The following is a 17501-nucleotide window of genomic DNA, read 5'->3' as shown; positions in this document are numbered from 1 at the left end:
CACCATTAACACAGTCGCCATGTTCCGTTCCGCTGTCGTCCGCTCGCTGAGAGCCTCCGTTCCCCGTGCCGTCAGGACTCCTGCTGCCTTCCAGATCCGTAGCTCTCCTGTTGCTCGTCCTGCTCAATTCGCCCCTCGCTTTGCTTACCAGGGTGTCCGCCTCTACTCCGCCCCCGCCGGTCTGAACAAGGAGGAGGTCGAGGGCCGGATAGTCAACCTCTTGAAGAACTTTGACAAGGTTCGTTCATTCGACTACTTTTTGTCTCGCTCCCAGTGGTCTATCGACCCAGATAGCAAATAAATTACCGAAACTGTTGTTTGAGTATAGAATTACTGACGCGATTGATGGTGTATAGGTTTCCGATGCCAGCAAGGTTCGTGGTCACCGTTTGTGCCAGCTGATGCTATGGGCCGGCTACCCCTTCGAACTTCAAACTTTGAAGGGAGCAAATATTGGTCATGTGGACGAATTTTAACGTGAACAGATCAACGGCTCTTCCCACTTCTCGAACGACCTCGGTCTGGATTCCCTGGATACTGTTGAGGTTGTGATGGCTATTGAGGAGGTATGGTTTAGCGGGCGATTTTCCAGAAGAGCATTCTATTAACGAGTCTGTCAACAGGAGTTCAGCATTGAGATCCCCGACAAGGAGGCCGACACTATCCACAGTGGTAAGTACACTCGGACAGTGCCTAGCGAATCGCTCATCAAAGTTCATCTACTTATTCTTTCAACAGTTGACAAGGCTGTTGAGTACATCCTTGCCCAGCCTGATGGTAAGTTTTATCTAATGCGAAAACAAGGATCCTGGAGATCGATGCTAATGATGATTAGCCCACTAAACACTTGTTACGGTTCGGGAATAGGTTGGAGGGTCTGATAGAAAAAGAAAAGGGATGTGAGCGTGCATCTGCCACAAAATCCAAGAGTTGGAGTTCCCCTGGCCGTTGTGGACGCTGCTTTGTATGCTGATACATGCCGGTGCTTTTTCGCCCTACTATATCGTGTATATCACATTTGAATGCTATTTTTGACCAGTCTACTGCTGTCCGTAGATAAGGAAGGCGTCTGAGAAGATGACCGTTCCCTTCATACATCGTTAAGGCTGGAGTACTCTGTTGACTTCAGCGTTTCTATCTGTCCGTCTCACTAATCGGATGACGTGTACCTGTTAGGAAGTGGCATGGCGTCTGTACGGAATAGGATGTATGATTTGCGTCTCACGGGGCCAACTAGACAAATTCTCCATCCAAGGGTTAACTGGGCTCGCATAGTGAATTATGATAAGTCAATCGAAACCATGCCAGTTATTGTTGAGGTTCAAGGCCAGATGTATCATGGTGCGGCTCTCATCCGTAACCGGCGAAGCGCTAACAATCCACCAGAAGTTAGTGAGAAAGATTAAAGAAATGTTCTTTGAGACGACCATGAACTTTTAAATTATTATCGTTAAGCACAGGAACTTCAATTCTCTGTTTCCGTGAGTATCTACACAGCAAAATTGATTTCGGTCACTTGGTATACCTCCTAGTCATACTCTGGCTCTTACCTGTGATTTTCTTCTCCTCTTGTCTTCCGTAGTCTCTTTCATCTGTCACTCTCCTTGTGCTCTGCGCTCTACCGCCCCTGACAATTAATTTCCACCCAGGAATCAGTGAGATAAACGCCAGATTCCTCTTCTTGATTCTTTTTTTCATTAGTTTCTGGTCTGCTCCGAATCCAACCTAGAAGCATCACTATATACGCCCCACGGTCGAGTCCCCATCATCACCAGTTGCTCAACCAGTTCCCCGCTTTCAGTCCTCCGTCCTACATCCCGACATCCTCATGGCCTCAGCCGGGGGCTTGACTCGCCGGAGAGGTGGCGGTCGAGTCGCTGGCGGAGATGACAACGATGATAGCAGAGTGTCCTCTCCGGTATCTAGAAATGGCTCCGCACTTGACCACCGCGGACCCGAGGCCTCATTCACAAGCTCTGAGAATGGCCACAAGATCGCTTTCGATCCCCGGGATCTGAGTGAGACCGAAGAGCGAAGCAAGCAGCCCAAACTGACCCTGATGGAGGAAGTGCTGCTGCTGGGGTTGAAGGATAAACAGGTCAGTGCTGGATTGGAAACATTGCCGCGAGCTAAATGAGCCGCCTGTGCGCATGGACAAGGCAATGCTGACATGGGTCTATTCTGTAGGGATACCTTTCATTCTGGAACGAAAATATTTCCTATGCTCTTCGAGGTTGCATTGTCATCGAGTTGGCTCTCCGCGGTCGCATCAGCATGCAAAAGGACTCCTCCCGGCGACGGTTCCCTCTCGCAGATCGCGTAATCGAAGTCATCGACGATACATTGACGGGTGAGGTCTTGCTGGACGAGGCATTGAAGATGATGAAGTCGAGTGAGAAGATGAGCGTGAATTCGTGGATTGACTTGATGAGCGGTGCGTGCAAAGACTCTGGCCACTGAAATTCTGACGGTTTACAAAAAGAAGACATGCAGCTAATGCTTCTGTCTAGGTGAAACGTGGAACTTGATGAAGATTGGGTATCAACTCAAACAGGTCCGCGAACGTCTTGCCAAGGGTCTCGTCGACAAAGGCATTCTCCGTACCGAAAAACGTAACTTCCTCCTCTTTGACATGGCCACACACCCAGTCGCCGACGGAGGCGCCAAAGATGATCTTCATCGCCGTGTCCGCAACATCTGTAGCAGTCGCACTGTGATCCTTCCGGCCAACCAATGGCTCCCTGAAGATGCTGAGTTCCGGTATCTTCGAACTGTTGCCATGGTATGCGCGGCCTATGCGGCCAACGTTTTGGAGAATGCACTTGTTACAATGAGCCACGAGGCGAGAGAGCGGGCTTTTGCGCAGGTTGATGAGTTGCTGGCAGAATATTCCCAGTGGCCATTCGCTCGGAGACCGGGTGGTGGACAGGCGATTGGTGCCAACCTGGCACAGGCCATCAACGAGGAGGTCAATAAAGCTAAGGATCGAGAACTTCAGTTGGAGGTATGTTTCGTCGCTCTCTATTTACGGTGTTACAGAAGCTGATGTGCAAACCTCTACAGATTGTCGCAGCATGTTTGAGCGTTTTTACCAGACTTGATTCCTTACTGTAGCAGTAACTGTCCTGCTATCTTTTGTTATACCGGTATGCAGGTTTTCAACCGCTATCAATCTAATTTTTTCTGTCTTCGCTTCTGTCTTTCCCATTCAAGTCTTCCACCGGTGTCTCACAGAACATAGCACGCAGAGAGACTTGTGGATCGATCTCATGTATTTTTCTTCTTTTTAAGCATGCGGGTTGAGACCGGACGGTGATGCTGTTCTTTTCGTTTCCTTGAACGATTATCCGTCGGCTCTTTCGAATTCCAAAACTTTTCATCTCTCCGGAGCTTCTTGTACCTGCTTTTCTTCTTTTTCTGTTCGTGTCTCTCTCGGGAACGAGGCGGGCAGGGGCTGTCTTGCGGCGGCAGGACAGAGCATCACCGTTCACAATAACCGAATCTATGGACCATGCGCAGGCGATCGATAGGACTGGGGCTGTCTCAATAGTTCGAGCGGTGAAGCCTCAACGCGCTTCAGCACTCAGGACTCCACAAATGGAAACAGCTGGGAGTGCGCATGTCCATATCTCTCGGCTTTTGGGTGCTTCGTCGCCCCTGTGAATCTTTCTCTCAGGCCAAGCCGATGAGGACCTACTTCACCTACTTTCAAAACTGTGTGTTTATCTTAAAACTACCATATTCGATTCCAAATCTTCCGATTATTGTTGAGCACCGAGTACCCTTCTTGTTCAGCTAGGTGTCATAGATTGACGCAAGCTCCATTATAGTACCTGAAATATAAGGCTCAAAATTAAAATGACGTGCTCGTACGCTCCAATGCAAATCGTGTCCTTACCCCGTATACTGACCCAATTCAAATGGCAACAGAAACGAAAAACCCGTGGCCGGAGTATGCAAATGACTATACACCGTCTATGGGTTGACTCGGATCACCATCATGCCTCCTCGCCTCCCTCCCCCGGCGCCCGCAGCGCCCGCAGCTAGTATATCTGCGCCGTTGACCAGATCCGTGATGCTCTCCACCCGTCCGCGGACGCTATTTTCCTCAACTAACGTTGCAATATGCGCGAGCGCCTTCCCATCTGGCTCGACAGAGATGAACCGGCTCAGGGGGCCCTTCTTCTTCGAGCCGCTACCCGTCTGCGTATCTTCCTCGGTCCGTCCGTTCTGAGCCGGGGTGGAGTCGACGGCGGTCAGCACGGCGCCATCCTCCTTGACGACTGCTGGCGAGTGGGCTTGCTGGAACATGTCTTCACCCGCGCAGTCGATGACGATATCCACGGGCTCCCACTGCCTCTGCTTGAACGTTGTGGCCAGGTCCCAGTCGGCCGGCAACGGGAGGGCAGCGACGATGTACTCGTCCACCTGGAATTGGTCGCGGAGAGTTGTCCCCTGTTCTTCGTTGTCGCAGGTTGCGCATATCCACGGGCGATAGTGCGAGAACAAGGACGGAGCCCGCAGCAGCTGAAGCGCCTGGATTCCGACCTCGCTGTTGCGGGCGTTTGTGACGAGCACGCGCAGGCCACCACGGACATGGTCCGTGTCGGCGGGGTTCAGTTTGCAGTAGGTGAAGAGGGCTTGCCATGCGGTGAGGGCGGGTAAGGGGATTGTCGCTGCCTCGGCGGCGCTGATGTTCCTGGGCTTGAATGCGAGCTCGTTGTCCGTTGCGAGGACGTAATCGGCTGCGGCGCCGTCACGGCTGTGACTGATCAGACCGAAGACGGCGTCCTCGACTTTGAACTTGGGGCCGGATTGGCGCCAGTGATCTTCATCGGGCGTGCTGATGACGGTGCCGCAGAAGTTGTGGAGGGGAATCTTGGGCATGGATATCCTCGGGTTGAGCACGTTCGCCAGTCGCAGCTCGTCATGCGAGAAGGCGGCCGTATGGACTTTGATGAGATATTGGGTCGGTGACGGCATGGGCGTGGGGAAGTCGGTATCGAAGATCAGGCCTGGCTCGGGGGAATCCACGGCTTTCACATCATGGCTGTGGTTGTCGCCCAAGCTGTAGTAAAGGGCTCTCATCGTACTCGGGACGAATGTTTGTTCATCCATATTAGCTTGCGCTGGCTTTGCTGGCTTCATGGTGAAAATTATTCAGTATTTAGGCAAGGATTCCGTTGAGTTCAAAATAACCATTCATTTATTGTATCTCTTGTCAGTATAGAAAAGACTTCCTCTTGGTCAATTGAGAGCGCGAGGAAGTTGTAGGTGTTGGGGTTTCGCAGGGACTTGCAACACAGGCAGCTCTGGTAAATTCTGAAATCACGTCAAAAAACGAACGCCCTGTAAGGGCGATGGCTTACAGCAGAAAATTTGACTTTTGATAAGCAGAAAACGATAATCTGCTGGCAGCGCTGCGGGAGCGAGACTGCATCGACTGTATACTTCGATGATGCGGATGCCCTCATGTTGACGTAACTGTGCTTATATCAGCATCTCTACCAGCAGTTATCGGATAACTTTTTGCCATACGTCCTACTAGGGTGATAGAAGAGCCTGAGTATCATCCGTGGATTCTGCAAACAATATTGTGGATGGGTTCTGGTGCACCAATCGCGCAGCTGTTCCTTCTCTACCGCAAGCAACCTATAGTATCGGTTGCGAAAATCGGTCCACAACATGATATACTTCTTCAGGCTCTTCGAATACTGTCCATACACTTTCCGGGACCCCTTTGAAAGCGGTCTTGAATCGCTCCGGAGAATTCTTCACTTCCAAGTGTGGGACATCTGTGACCTTACGGATCAGAATCGCCTTCACCCAGGTCGGGTGCCGTCTGTAGATCTCTGCATAGGCCTCCGGATCCGTCTGCGTAGAGTCACCAATGCAGAGCACTTGTCTCTCGGGAAAGGATCGGTACAACTTCTCCATGTTGTTCACTTTATACTCCATGGTGTATGTAGTAAAGGATCGAATCAACGAACCGACATCCATCCAGGAAGACTCCCGAAGCATGAGTGTGCCTGGAGTGAACCAGGTGTAGATGAACTCGCGGAGAAAAGGATACAGATTGTATGGTGACGCTGATAGATAGAACCACGTTGGTACTAGTTGTCTTTGTATATGGAAGTAGAATCGAGGCATTCCTTGAATGGGACGCGCAGGCTCGACAAAAGTAGTCCGTAAGATACCAGTGGGTTCTGAAGTCATTGTATATTTGATAGTGTCGTCTATGTCCGATATCAGAAGCCAACCTTCCGGACCAGCGAAGAGCGTGTCCATGTACACCTCGCCCTCCCCACCCCGAAGGTACGACCGTATCCTGGTACCGCCTGCAAGATGGCGCGAACCCAAGTTCACAGTCTGGCTGCAAATACCGTTGCTGTCTGTGGGACCAATTTGACGGAGCTGTATGGAGGCGTCTGACAACGGGATCTCGATGACCATCGTATGCGCAGGTGCTGTCTGGTACAAGAATGGCCGCAGTCGACGGGCTATTTGGTGACGGGTCTCTGGCTCAGTGCCTATCTCCCCATCGAGGCCAATAAGATCCGCTATCGTTGCGACAAACTTGCTGATATCTTTCCGACTGTCCTTTTCAAACACGCAGGCGACAACCTCAGCACGCCATGCCGGACGCCCTTGCGCAAGGGCTTTGGGAGTGACACGCTGATAGGCAGTATTATCAAACAGCCACACTGTATGCTGGCGAGCATTTGGTATCCGTAATGAAGCCTGCTGCTTCCAAAGGATAGAGCTGATAAATTTCAGCATCCTGAACTTCCTCTTGGTCTTAGAGTGAGGTTTGTGTTCTCGACTTTCGATCACCAGGGATCTCTCCCCTGCTGAATCAGAACTCATCGTTGCGGCGCTTTGCTTGACTCAACTTCCGACAACTACAGCTAAGACCTCGAGGCAAAAATTTGACAGAAAAGAAAACCAATCCACAAGAGGTGGATTTATATAGAGGACGGATAGCTCACAATAACCACACGGCCTAGGAAGAAACGCAAACAGTCATAAGGCTTTCTCTGAACTCACTCAGCTGGCGTTTTTGTGCTATATATCATTTGGGGGCTTAGTCCTCCTGATCTTTGAATGCTCCCCATCGTATTGAACATCAAGTCACTGGCAATGACTTTTTTTGGAGGTGCATGTGGCAATGATCACAAGAGGTCCCATCGTTTGACTGGCCAGAGGAGCAAGACGAGATGGTTGACTATCCGTTTGTGGTAACCTTCGTTTGATCGACGTTCTTTGATGAGCTCTTGGCGTCAGGGGCACACGATGTCAGCCTGGTGATGCTTGTGACCAACCAGTATCAGCAGTTTCTTCTCCACGCCTGACCTCGAAGATTGACTCAATCATCGGATCATCATCGAATCAGAGCTTTTAGTAAAAGACACCAGAAGGCTAGGGAGGATAGAAAGACGTAATGCGAAGGCGCGAATGCCCGGTCATGCTCGTCATCAATAGCCATTTATGCGACCAAATATGGGCCACAGTATTCCTTCATGAGGCGCTTGTGGCTGCTAAGGAAACGAAAAGAAAGAAAAAGTCTTGGGGATGAGAATAACTGTATGAGTGACGCAGTTTACGAGTAGACAACACGGGGGCAACTAAAGAGTCCTCGCTGGCCTGCGAGCTTTTATCGAGATGAGTCAGGGGGGTCTTTCTTTCATCGCATTGAAGGACGCCTGATTTGAGACAACAGACCTACTCTGAAAGAAGTAAGAAATTCTGAAACCTTTGGCCAGGTCAAGATTTATTTCATTTATGTCCTGCGATGTGGTGGTGGTAAGAAGAAGAGAGATCAACAACAATAATCGGCTGCAAAGGAGACAAGGGCGGAACTACTGTTCAGCATCAACCCTTGAATTGCCCCTTTTTAGCAGATTATCACTATTCATTTGACATTTCCCTAATGATGGCCTCGGCTCTACTGGGTTAGATGTGCCCTTGCTTCTCTCAATTTGACCGACGATCAGATGTCTACTTTGCTCCGCGTTCTGGGGGAATCCAAGTCTCAGCTTCACTGATGATTCGAAACAAGACGAAATTCCCACGAGGATAATTGCCCTTGCATATGTTTCTTTTCAAACAGAGACAGGAGACCCCAAATGACATTTGATGATGACATTTGCATCCCTTATATTGACAAAGCGCTCGAGTCCTGTCCCATGGTCTTCAATATGGAGATTCTGGCCTTATAAATAACCGCTTGCACGCTGCTGATATTCTAGCTAAACAGTTTCAAGATCCATACTGTGACTTGCCTTTCGATCTATCACACCATGCAGCTCACCGTTAAAGAGTTGCCTTATACCAGGACTTCTCAGCCGCGCTGTACTTCAAAGAGGTACACATCAAAATACGATAACACGCGCGAGCTCCCAAGCTATGCCTCAGTCAATCCTTTCATATACCGAACATCCGATCATTCCTTCACCCACTCGTGGGAAACTCATCGACTAGCTACTTGTCCGCGTTGTCACTCAGTCCACGGTCACTGCTGGAGAGAGACTTTGCCGTCCACCCAGTCTCATCGGCGACTACCCAATACCACTTATTTGTCCGTACCGAGTATCTGAAGAACATGTTGACTTACCGGCGATCTGAGGCGATCTACCTCTCATTGACTCGAGGGGACAAGTTGCGGCACTGAGAACAAGATTGGAAGAACGGACGACTCTCAAGTCTTAGCGCGTGTACGGGCGGACCCTGAGCAAGAGATGCATGGACAACCACTGCCATACTGTGCTTCCGGCTGCCTCTACCTTAGCGGTCAAGATGGATTGGGGATCTCGTCGGATGCCCCAGGGCTGATAGCCCATCTGTGTACATGACTTGATTTGGGCTGGGATCAGATCAAGGATTTCCGTTACTTCGCTTCTAGTCCATCATTCTCGCTTAATGTCCATATATAGCAGATAATCAAAAATTGGAAACATCTGCACAGATTTAGCAGCTGATTATCTTTTAGCATTGGAATAAAGGACGAAATTCCACTGTTATGTTAGATCACGTGAGTCACAGGGCTGATGTTATTCGGATTTGTGTTCGCTGTTTTAAGATCTAGGCGGAGTTCTTCACCATAATATACCTCTTAACAAAATTAAATGGAGGGTCTGAGATGCTGCTAGTAATGATATCAAAGGTACCGCTCAGAAAAGCCACTCAATAAATGATGGCCGACGCTTAACTTCAATCGGTTGAGGCTGGATCCTCGAGTAGGGACCGTTCAGCATCAGCAGCAGGGCAGTCTATTGCAGTGACTTGAAACAATCCTCCTGTCCAGCTATATCTACTATTTTGCACACCCAGTTTGGCATGGTCAAACGTCTTCTTGCCAACATATTGGAGACTTTACCATGTCTGTCCGAAAGCTGGACCGGAAAAGCGGCCAGGTCTACGAAGAACAGGCTATGGCTCCTGGTTTATCATACTCTATGGGCCCATCTTGGGTTCATGAAAGCCCATTCTGCACCGTGGAGCGGGATGCAAGGCAAGAGAAGGGCACACTCCCTTTGAAAGAGTGTGCAATGGAACAGTTTCTGTCTGATCAGAGGAATCTGACGCCCGAGTTGTTTCGCCATATTCCATGGCGTATGGCAAGCAGACTGTGGGATCACCTTGGCAAACGGTGAGTGAAGACCTAGTGCAGTTCTCCCTGATATATTATGTGCCGTAAACAATGCTGAGTCCAATGCAACGGTCTTCAGCCAGAGAAGGACCTTGTACATGTGGAAATTGTTTGCAACAGTGTACCCCGCCGAATTTCAGGGCGTTGCAAAATACCGGTCCATGAAGGTCAAGTGGCCCCAGATGCCATTGCGAGAATACTGGAGCGTAGTCAAGAGCGATACTCTTAGCTGGCGCTTGGTCTTGACTCTGACTCCCTCGTTTGGGCGGGTACCAGAGCTCGTGGAGATTGCTAATATCAAGAATCTGGTTGCACTTGAGATCACTACGCCACTGCAGGTAATGCCGATGCTAGACAGCTCGGAACCACACATCGCTGGGCTGAACGATCGAATCACACGAACGTGGAGTGAGCTGGCGGAGACGTCAGGAGCATTTACCCACCTTCGCATCCTCAGATTGTACCGCCAACCAGACCTTACACCGGTGGGGATACGGTACCTCAGTGCTCTTCCAGGATTGTGTCTTATAATCGCCCATGGATGCCCTAATCTCAAATCCTTCCTTCAAGGCGAAGGCCTGGACAAAGATCGGTGGGAGGTGACAACAATCCCACAGTTTGTGGTCAAAGAATCCATGCAATTGGAAGGATCAGAGCCTCCAACACTCTATGAATGCTATCAGACAAGCTTTCGTGCCGGCAGTGAGGGCCACGCGGTAGAAGAGGGTATTCTAGACCGAGACAGTCCTGTTTTGGACTTTCGCATCGTCCCAGAAGGTAGTCCAGGCTTGGGCAAAAGAGGCAGCAGTTCTTCTACGATATACTTCCAACGCAGAAAAGCCTCTGGGTCTAGACCTCCAGAGCCACCACTAAAGAAGGTGAAGATGGGAGGCCAATCGCCAGAAAAGACGCCACGGCCGAGATCTGGATCTAGAAAGCCAGTTATGAGAGAGCGAAATCCGAGAGATCTCCGAGATGTTTTGGGTGACTTTCTTTAATTTCACATGGATACAAGGAGGCTGAAATGGCAGCAGATAGAAATCTCGACAACAGTCCTCACAGTCTACTCTCCTGGTCTTTGACTATGAATCGGAAGTCAGGCCATGATTGCCTCAGGCGTGCAGCATAAGTTGCATGATCGGTCATCCTTGATAAGGTAAATTTCAGGTATGGTAATGACGCCGCCATGACACCAATACCCGCAGCTGATTGGCTAGTTGCCGATGCCGAGCCAAACACCGCTGTTCCCCCGCACCGCCCCGTGATTGGCACCGCCTCAAGGGAGCTGAGGTGCTTGTCCACAGCGATCTCGCTGGTGAAGCCATTTCAGTTGGCTAAATGAGAAACAGAAGTGCATCCTGAGCGTCTCTTTTAGGTAATAATAAGTGAGACAGCTATCTTTGATCCTTTCTCCGAGACCGAACTTGTCATATCCGCTTATATCCTTCCGGGAGGGTCAGCTTCCCCCGCGGATTAGCCCCCTTCCCCGCGCTCAGCCATGGCGGACCATCAGAGTCTTGAAGCGGTGGCAGACCATTCCAATGGGTCAGCTATTGCATCGCCGCGATCTAGTACTGATTCACGCTCTCCATCAACGCGTAGCCAGTCCATTCGACTTAATCACTCGAATCATCAGCATCGCCAGAGCTTCAGCGAGAGTCTCCGCGCTGCACCTGGTTCTCCGCGCACACGTCGACAGCCGTCCTTCACCCAAGCAGCGATTCAGAGTCTGATTGATAACCCTCCTGCTCCTAAGGATGTCAATCCCGCTTTTGCAGGCCGAGATTGGAGAGAAATCTCGATTGGGGAGCTTGTCAGGCCGGATGATTTGAGATTTGTCGAGTTGGATACTGGGATCGAGGAAGCAACGAATGTATGCTTGATCTTGCATTTAAGTCTTGATCTATGGTTCGCTAATGTTGGATACCTACAGACGCTGATCGATTCCAACGCCCCGGTGCTGTTGATTCGAGAGACCCCAGAACACAAAACGGCCGTGGGCACCTTCGATTACTCGGATCTGAATGCATACCTTCTACTTGCGGCCGGCCTCACGCAGCCTAATGAAGAACTTCGCGAATCGTATGAAGAACTGGCAAGAAAGGCCAGGGATGAGCACAAAATACCATTGAAAGACGTGAAGGAGCTGAGCCGGAGTGAGCCACTGACCACACTCCCTGCATCGGCCAACTTGATGACGGCTGTCGAGACATTCGGCGGTGGTGTCCACCGCGTGGTCGTGGTGGATGAGCACAAGGACGGCGAAGTGGTGGGAATCGTCAGTCAATTCCGACTGGTCAAGTTTCTATGGGAGAATGGCCGCAGCTTTCCCGTCATCGATCAGTTGTACCCTCAGTACCTGCGTGATTTGGGCATCGGGTCTCGCGAGGTGATCTCCATTAAGTGAGTGTGCCTGCTTCGTCTGCTTTGTGTCTGAGAGCATACTGACAAAGCTTCAGTGGTGACAAGCAGCTTTGCGAAGCGCTGCAGATCATGAACAGCGAAGGAATCTCGTCCATTGCTGTGGTAGATAACCATTCCAATGTGGTGGGCAACATCTCTACGACGGATGTCAAGGTATGCCATCGATTTTTCCAATCAGACCCTCAGGTTGCTAAAAGAAAGGTCAAATAGCTCCTCACGAGATCGTCATCGCTGCCTCTTCTCCACAACACCTGCATTCATTTCATCTCCGTGATCCTATCCGCAAGAGGCCTCATAGAGGGCAAGGACTCGTTTCCTGTGTTCTATGTGAACCCTAGCTCGACTCTGGCGCACACAGTAGCCAAAATGGTGGCCACCAAATCTCATCGGTGAGTGCTATACTGCTAGCGGAAGTTAAAGGGCTGCAATTAACGAGGATAATGTAGATTATGGGTCACCGATCCCCTGTCGCCCTCGTCGTCAGGACCACCTACGCCGTCTCACTCGAGCGTTCAGCTTCCTTTGGCGGCCAGCACCAACTCGACGCAGTCACCGCCGGTGTCACCTCCCGCAACGACGACCAACCTACCGGCTCCCAACTACAGCACTCCTCATCTTCCTAGTCCGCCTCAGCCATTCATGAATGCGGCATCACTCACGCATCCCGCTGCGTCGGCGGGAATGCCGCACGCGGTGGCGCCGTCGATTCCCGCATCTGCATTACCGGGAGCCCGACTGTCCGGCCGCCTCGTGGGGGTGGTGAGCTTGACGGATATTCTGAACCTGCACGCGCGGGCCAGCGGACTGAGCCCTGCTGATCCTGCAGAGTGCCGCAGCCACCGGCGACGGAGCAGTAGCTCAAGTGTCAGTGTGCGCAAAAGCGGGGATATCGGACGCGAGCTATTCAGTCGGCGGGAATAGCTGTTGTCCCTTGGTATTCGGCCAGGTATGCCTGGCTATCATCATCATTTCTCATTTCTTTGTTCATTCCCACTGTCCTTATCAGCTAGCCAGGGATATTGTTTAGACAGGCGATAGCAGGGAGTTACGATAGCTATGAATGATAGCATTGGCTACACGAATCAGAGATGATTTAGTACCAGACTGGAGCAGCCAAACACAACGTCCAAAGGGGTTGAAACTTGAGTCAGTCTCTTCCTATTCGACACTAATCAGTTGCTTCTCAAACTTTAACACTGTCGGGCACGGGGCAGTTGGAAAGACTGGCAGTAAGTTTACCACAGTCTCCGCATCCGGTGGCGCGCGGGCTCCTCACCCATTGGATCCACGATCTGCTCAACTGCCCCTCCACCCCGGAACTGACCAGCCCGGCCCTGCGTCTGTGCGATGCGCCCATCCAACCATTGTCCTTGCTGGGAGCACGTTCGCTCTGGCAGTCTACGCAGTCTGGTATGTCGATAGCTGAGGCGTAAGGTAGTCTGGCGGCTCTAGCCGCATTGTAAGCCAACCCCAACGGCCACGGTAATACGAATATACGAATATACGATATGATAAGGGATGGGCGGGCTTAAGAGTCGGAGCAACTCCGTGCTCTTGCCCAACTGAGCTACTGCCAGTTGGTAGCGTACCTAGCGTACTCCGTACCTACAATCAAGTAGCTGAGGGTGGCAACTGGCACTGGCACTGGCCTTGGGTAACAGTAAGTGGCAAGTCAACGCCGACGATGGCCGGGTGGTGTGGATTCACTCCATTGGTGAGATGGAGCGGATCACCCTGATTCACCTTCGATAGGTAATTGGCCTAGTCCTCACCCCTAGTGAACAAGTGCAAGGACGATATTCCGTATTGAGGAATTGGTCAGAGACGGAAGTTAGCCGTAGGGAGGACTGTTACTGGGCCAACTCAAACCTGAGATGGGAACGCAAGTAAGGTCGGGATTGATGCCTGCAAAGCCTAAGGCTGAAACTCTGAAACCGGTCTGAATGCCTGTAGCCTCGCGATGATTGGATCTGGGCCTGAGTTACTACTTATGAGAGTTTACCTGCCCTTAGGCTAAGTTGCTGTGGACGAGAGCAACGCTGATTTGAAATCTTTACCAGTGAATCTGATGGAGTCACTTCGTGCCTGGCCCACTCACTAGGCAGTACTCACTTGTCACTACTCACTAGTCACTGCAACGTAACTTTGTCTGTAATGCAAGGCTATACTAGGTAGGTATCGAGGAGTTGCTCTTTTGAGTAAGCAGGAGGATGAGCAGCCCAGAGCTAACCTGTATAAGCAACTGACGCGGACTTATTACTGGAAAGTAACCTAGTCTCCTAACTAGTTAACTCTTCACCATACCTGGTGCCTTGTTTGAGCGCAGTGATCGTCCAGTGCACACTTGCGCTGTGAGAAACTTCCAAGGAAGACAAGATAAGGCACCAGTCAGGCATCACTCCAACTCCAGTCGCCAGGACCAGCAGTGGTTCTGTGGTCCGTGGTAGCCGAAAACAGTGCCAGATCGTGGTCAGTGCGTAAGCTCTAGCTCTAGTGGGGCGGTGCAACTTACTTTGTACCATAGTTTCCCTTGCAAGTTGCAACTCTCAAATACTGTACTTAACTACGCAGTATCTTAGTAGATACTAAGTAACAACTAAAGTGATGTTGATATCTATCTATCCACGTGTGGAAGTTGCATATGCAATGCAAGTGTAGATCATATGCACCTAACCTTAAGTACAGTCGCACTGCAACCGAGTCTGGAGAGGCTGAGGGTGACTCCAACTCCATAGCTGCTATTCCAAAATCAGGAGCGGCGATCCACCTGCCCAGTGTGGAGTGCCCAAACTTTATTCCTGTTTTTGAATTTGGCCCCCGCTGCACCAGACCCACCATCCTATTATAGTTAGACTCTACAGACGACATGTCCTAGACCGAGTCAGTAGGTACAGACACAGTCAACTCTACCTTTACTCCGCAGGCTCCAAAGCTTTTTTAAGTTCCTTGTACAAGCGGTTCAGATCAGATCATAGGTACTGGGACTGTCACCTGATTCACAGGACTGAAATGGTCTGTGCGGGAGTTGCTGTTACTTCCTCTCTTGAGTTACTAGCTGCTTGAGGTGAGGTATTTTCTACGAGTATCTATTGCATCTCATGTCCTGATTCTTGCTCCTATCCATTAAGTTATTCTAATATCCAATTGCATGGTGCTATGTACTACAGCTGGCACAAAGTGGTCATCAAACTCTATTCATCCTTCCGGAATGCGGGGCCTTCATCTGAGGTTGCATACGCTGCTGTGGCTTTACTGTTTGCGGACCTCCTGATTCATTCCAAATTTCGTATGCTTGACGTGAGTCTCCTCCGTGCAGAGTTTTCTACTGTACAATATTGTCAATATGATAGAATGTCATTTCTCATAGCCAATGTACAGTACAGTTCAACGCCATGACCTGGGTATTTGATATCCCCCCCGCCACCAACCGTCACCGTAGATTTCGCGCAGTAGCCAAGTTAGAAAAGTCGAAGACGAAGTGAAACATAGTACAGAGCAAGGTAGACCAAAAATACAGAGGGTTCAAGCGGTCGCCGTGAATTCATCCAATGCAACGTAGTCGTCAAACCCAAAGGTCTCCCGCTCCTGGATCGGTGCATCGTTGCCCAATCCCCAAGCAAAGCGGCTAAACTCATCGTAGTCAGGATCGAGTTCCTGGGGCGCAGAGAAGACAACCTCGCCCTCCTTGGTCACTGCCTCGAGCTCCAGGTGCCCTGCTTCATGGCCCATCGACGTGGGCGAGTGAGGCGTCCCCGGTGTTGGGCACAGATCAGGCGTGGACAGGGTCCTGGTGGAGACCATCTCCATCTTGGGTGAGCTCGATCCCGATGCGGAAAATCGTGTTTGAGCCAGGAACGGCTGGTCAGGCTCGGACCGGACTCGTGTGTGATTCGACACCCGCCCGTAAGTGGCGTCAGAGGACGACAAAGAAGCTGGCATAGCGGCCGGGAGACTATGCACAGGAATCTCAGGAGCCGAAGCCAGTCGGTCTCTGAACTGCCGCGTCGGGGTCCCGTTCCAAAATTGAGGATGTTGTTGCAGATGCTCCGGATATTGTTGTTGTTGGAAGCCTGCCCAGAACGGACGAAATTGCTGAGCGCCCACAGCCTGATGGGGCGATGGTGGCGTCTGTTGAGCGGCATTGGCGAGATATGGTGGAATCTGAGTCGATGAGGAGGCGGGTACCATCTCGGGATACGACGCCTCAGGCGTCATACAGGATGACTGTGGGCTCACGTTATACGAGGGGGGCGGCATGTAGTTGTGATCCATCACCATCGGACTGGTCATAGCCCCTGTCGGCGTGCTCTCTGAGAAGGAAGAACGGAGGCTGGATAGATCCAGGCTCATCTTGCGCACGCCATTCACGGGACCTTGAGGTGAGTTGGCAGCACGGCGTTGTTGAATGCCGTTGCTTCGCACGGCCAGCGCCGCCAGTAGTTGTCGGTTCAGCTGCTCCTCGATGTGAAGGTTCTGCGCTTGAAGCATACGGATACGCTTCTCTTGGTAGCGCTCGTCAACTTCCTCATACATGGCCTCGCGTTCAACGATTTCTTTCGTAATATGAAGGGCCTTGCCCGTGCGCTTTTTGTGCAGCATCGAGGCCCGGTTGGCTGATTCCAGGCGAGCATCTAAGCTTCGATCTTTACGCCTGGAGGCAGCGATGAACGCTCTACTGGTAGTCAGTATCACTCCCTTTCAGGTAGGAGGGAGAAGCAGCACAATATTTACCTTTCTTGGTTTTCCTCTCGCGAACGAGGGATGGGGGCGACATCCAGATCCAGATCTGGAGAGGTCATTGTGAAGGAGACTTGTGGGTAATAAAGGGTAAAGAGTAAATGATGGGTATTTAGACACGAGTATATACCATCAACGGCAAGCTATATACGCAAGGCTTGCCTTCTGTCCAAGGGAAAAAGGAGGAGTATGTTAGAAAGAAGTAAAAGAGAGAGAAGGCGAGGTAGAAGAATAAGTATGGAGAGGAGAGGTTAGGGAAGAGGAGAGGAAAGACTGTTAAACTTTGCGCCCACAAGGCATCGCCCGATCCCTCGTTTGGGGGGCGGTGGTAGGCAGCTGTCAACATAGAGCGAGTCTAGAGCGAGGAGCCATGGGTTTCCGGGGTATGGGAGAGTTTGGATCCTTCCCCGTCGAGGCCACCAAGGACCCTGCTGAGTCTTGGGTGCAGTGTCGGAAGTGTAGTCTGGATGGCGCAAACGCCTGTATCCATGGATCCACGACCAAGAACCCCAAAGCCTAGTCTAGGCAGTGGACGAGCGTTCTCTTCTCCAATTTGTAATATGTATGGATGTATGTTATGCATGTAGTACTTTACGATGAGTGGTAATAGGAGGCACGGCAAGTAGTGTTCCGATTGCATACTCTAACCTATGTACCATATGAGAGTTGAGGACCAAGGTTTGCTCGCCTT

The 17501-nt window shown here is 50.9% G+C and overlaps 7 protein-coding genes across 7 annotated transcripts; 4 read left to right on the top strand and 3 right to left on the bottom strand.

Annotated features, from left to right (window-relative positions):
- Window positions 1-19: 19 nt before the first annotated feature.
- acpA (acyl carrier protein) lies at window positions 20-843 on the top strand (the record flags this gene model as incomplete). The annotated part of the gene is made up of 6 exons (XM_033557002.2): window positions 20-238; window positions 357-374; window positions 486-566; window positions 624-672; window positions 739-777; window positions 836-843. The coding sequence occupies 6 exons, from the start codon at window positions 20-22 to the stop codon at window positions 841-843; spliced, it is 414 nt and encodes a 137-aa protein (XP_033412893.2).
- A 985-nt stretch (window positions 844-1828) lies between these two features.
- On the top strand, window positions 1829-3114 carry ALT_8459 (GOLPH3/VPS74 family protein; the record flags this gene model as incomplete). Its single annotated transcript, XM_033557001.2, has 4 exons — window positions 1829-2098; window positions 2188-2434; window positions 2511-3004; window positions 3064-3114. The coding sequence occupies 4 exons, from the start codon at window positions 1829-1831 to the stop codon at window positions 3112-3114; spliced, it is 1062 nt and encodes a 353-aa protein (XP_033412892.1).
- Window positions 3115-3975: 861 nt separating this feature from the next.
- Window positions 3976-5148, bottom strand: ALT_8458 (NADP-dependent oxidoreductase; the record flags this gene model as incomplete). The annotated part of the gene is made up of 1 exon (XM_033557000.2): window positions 3976-5148. One exon carries the CDS (start codon window positions 5146-5148, stop codon window positions 3976-3978), a length of 1173 nt encoding a protein of 390 aa, XP_033412891.2.
- Window positions 5149-5652: 504 nt separating this feature from the next.
- On the bottom strand, window positions 5653-6867 carry ALT_8457 (phosphatidate phosphatase App1 family protein; the record flags this gene model as incomplete). Its single annotated transcript, XM_033556999.2, has 1 exon — window positions 5653-6867. One exon carries the CDS (start codon window positions 6865-6867, stop codon window positions 5653-5655), a length of 1215 nt encoding a protein of 404 aa, XP_033412890.2.
- A 2510-nt stretch (window positions 6868-9377) lies between these two features.
- ALT_8456 (uncharacterized protein) lies at window positions 9378-10647 on the top strand (the record flags this gene model as incomplete). Its single annotated transcript, XM_033556998.2, has 2 exons — window positions 9378-9649; window positions 9729-10647. The coding sequence occupies 2 exons, from the start codon at window positions 9378-9380 to the stop codon at window positions 10645-10647; spliced, it is 1191 nt and encodes a 396-aa protein (XP_033412889.2).
- A 500-nt stretch (window positions 10648-11147) lies between these two features.
- ALT_8455 (CBS domain-containing protein) lies at window positions 11148-12994 on the top strand (the record flags this gene model as incomplete). Its single annotated transcript, XM_033556997.2, has 5 exons — window positions 11148-11522; window positions 11583-12052; window positions 12109-12226; window positions 12284-12462; window positions 12520-12994. The coding sequence occupies 5 exons, from the start codon at window positions 11148-11150 to the stop codon at window positions 12992-12994; spliced, it is 1617 nt and encodes a 538-aa protein (XP_033412888.2).
- A 2601-nt stretch (window positions 12995-15595) lies between these two features.
- ALT_8454 (uncharacterized protein) lies at window positions 15596-16872 on the bottom strand (the record flags this gene model as incomplete). The annotated part of the gene is made up of 2 exons (XM_033556996.1): window positions 15596-16745; window positions 16805-16872. 2 exons carry the CDS (start codon window positions 16870-16872, stop codon window positions 15596-15598), a joined length of 1218 nt encoding a protein of 405 aa, XP_033412887.1.
- Between the last annotated feature and the right edge of the window lie 629 nt (window positions 16873-17501).

Source organism: Aspergillus lentulus (assembly GCF_001445615.1).
Source record: "Aspergillus lentulus DNA, contig: Alt16, strain: IFM 54703, whole genome shotgun sequence".
NCBI lineage: Eukaryota > Fungi > Ascomycota > Eurotiomycetes > Eurotiales > Aspergillaceae > Aspergillus > Aspergillus lentulus.
Note: the sequence above shows the minus strand (reverse complement) of the source record. Positions and strands in the feature narration are given on the sequence as shown.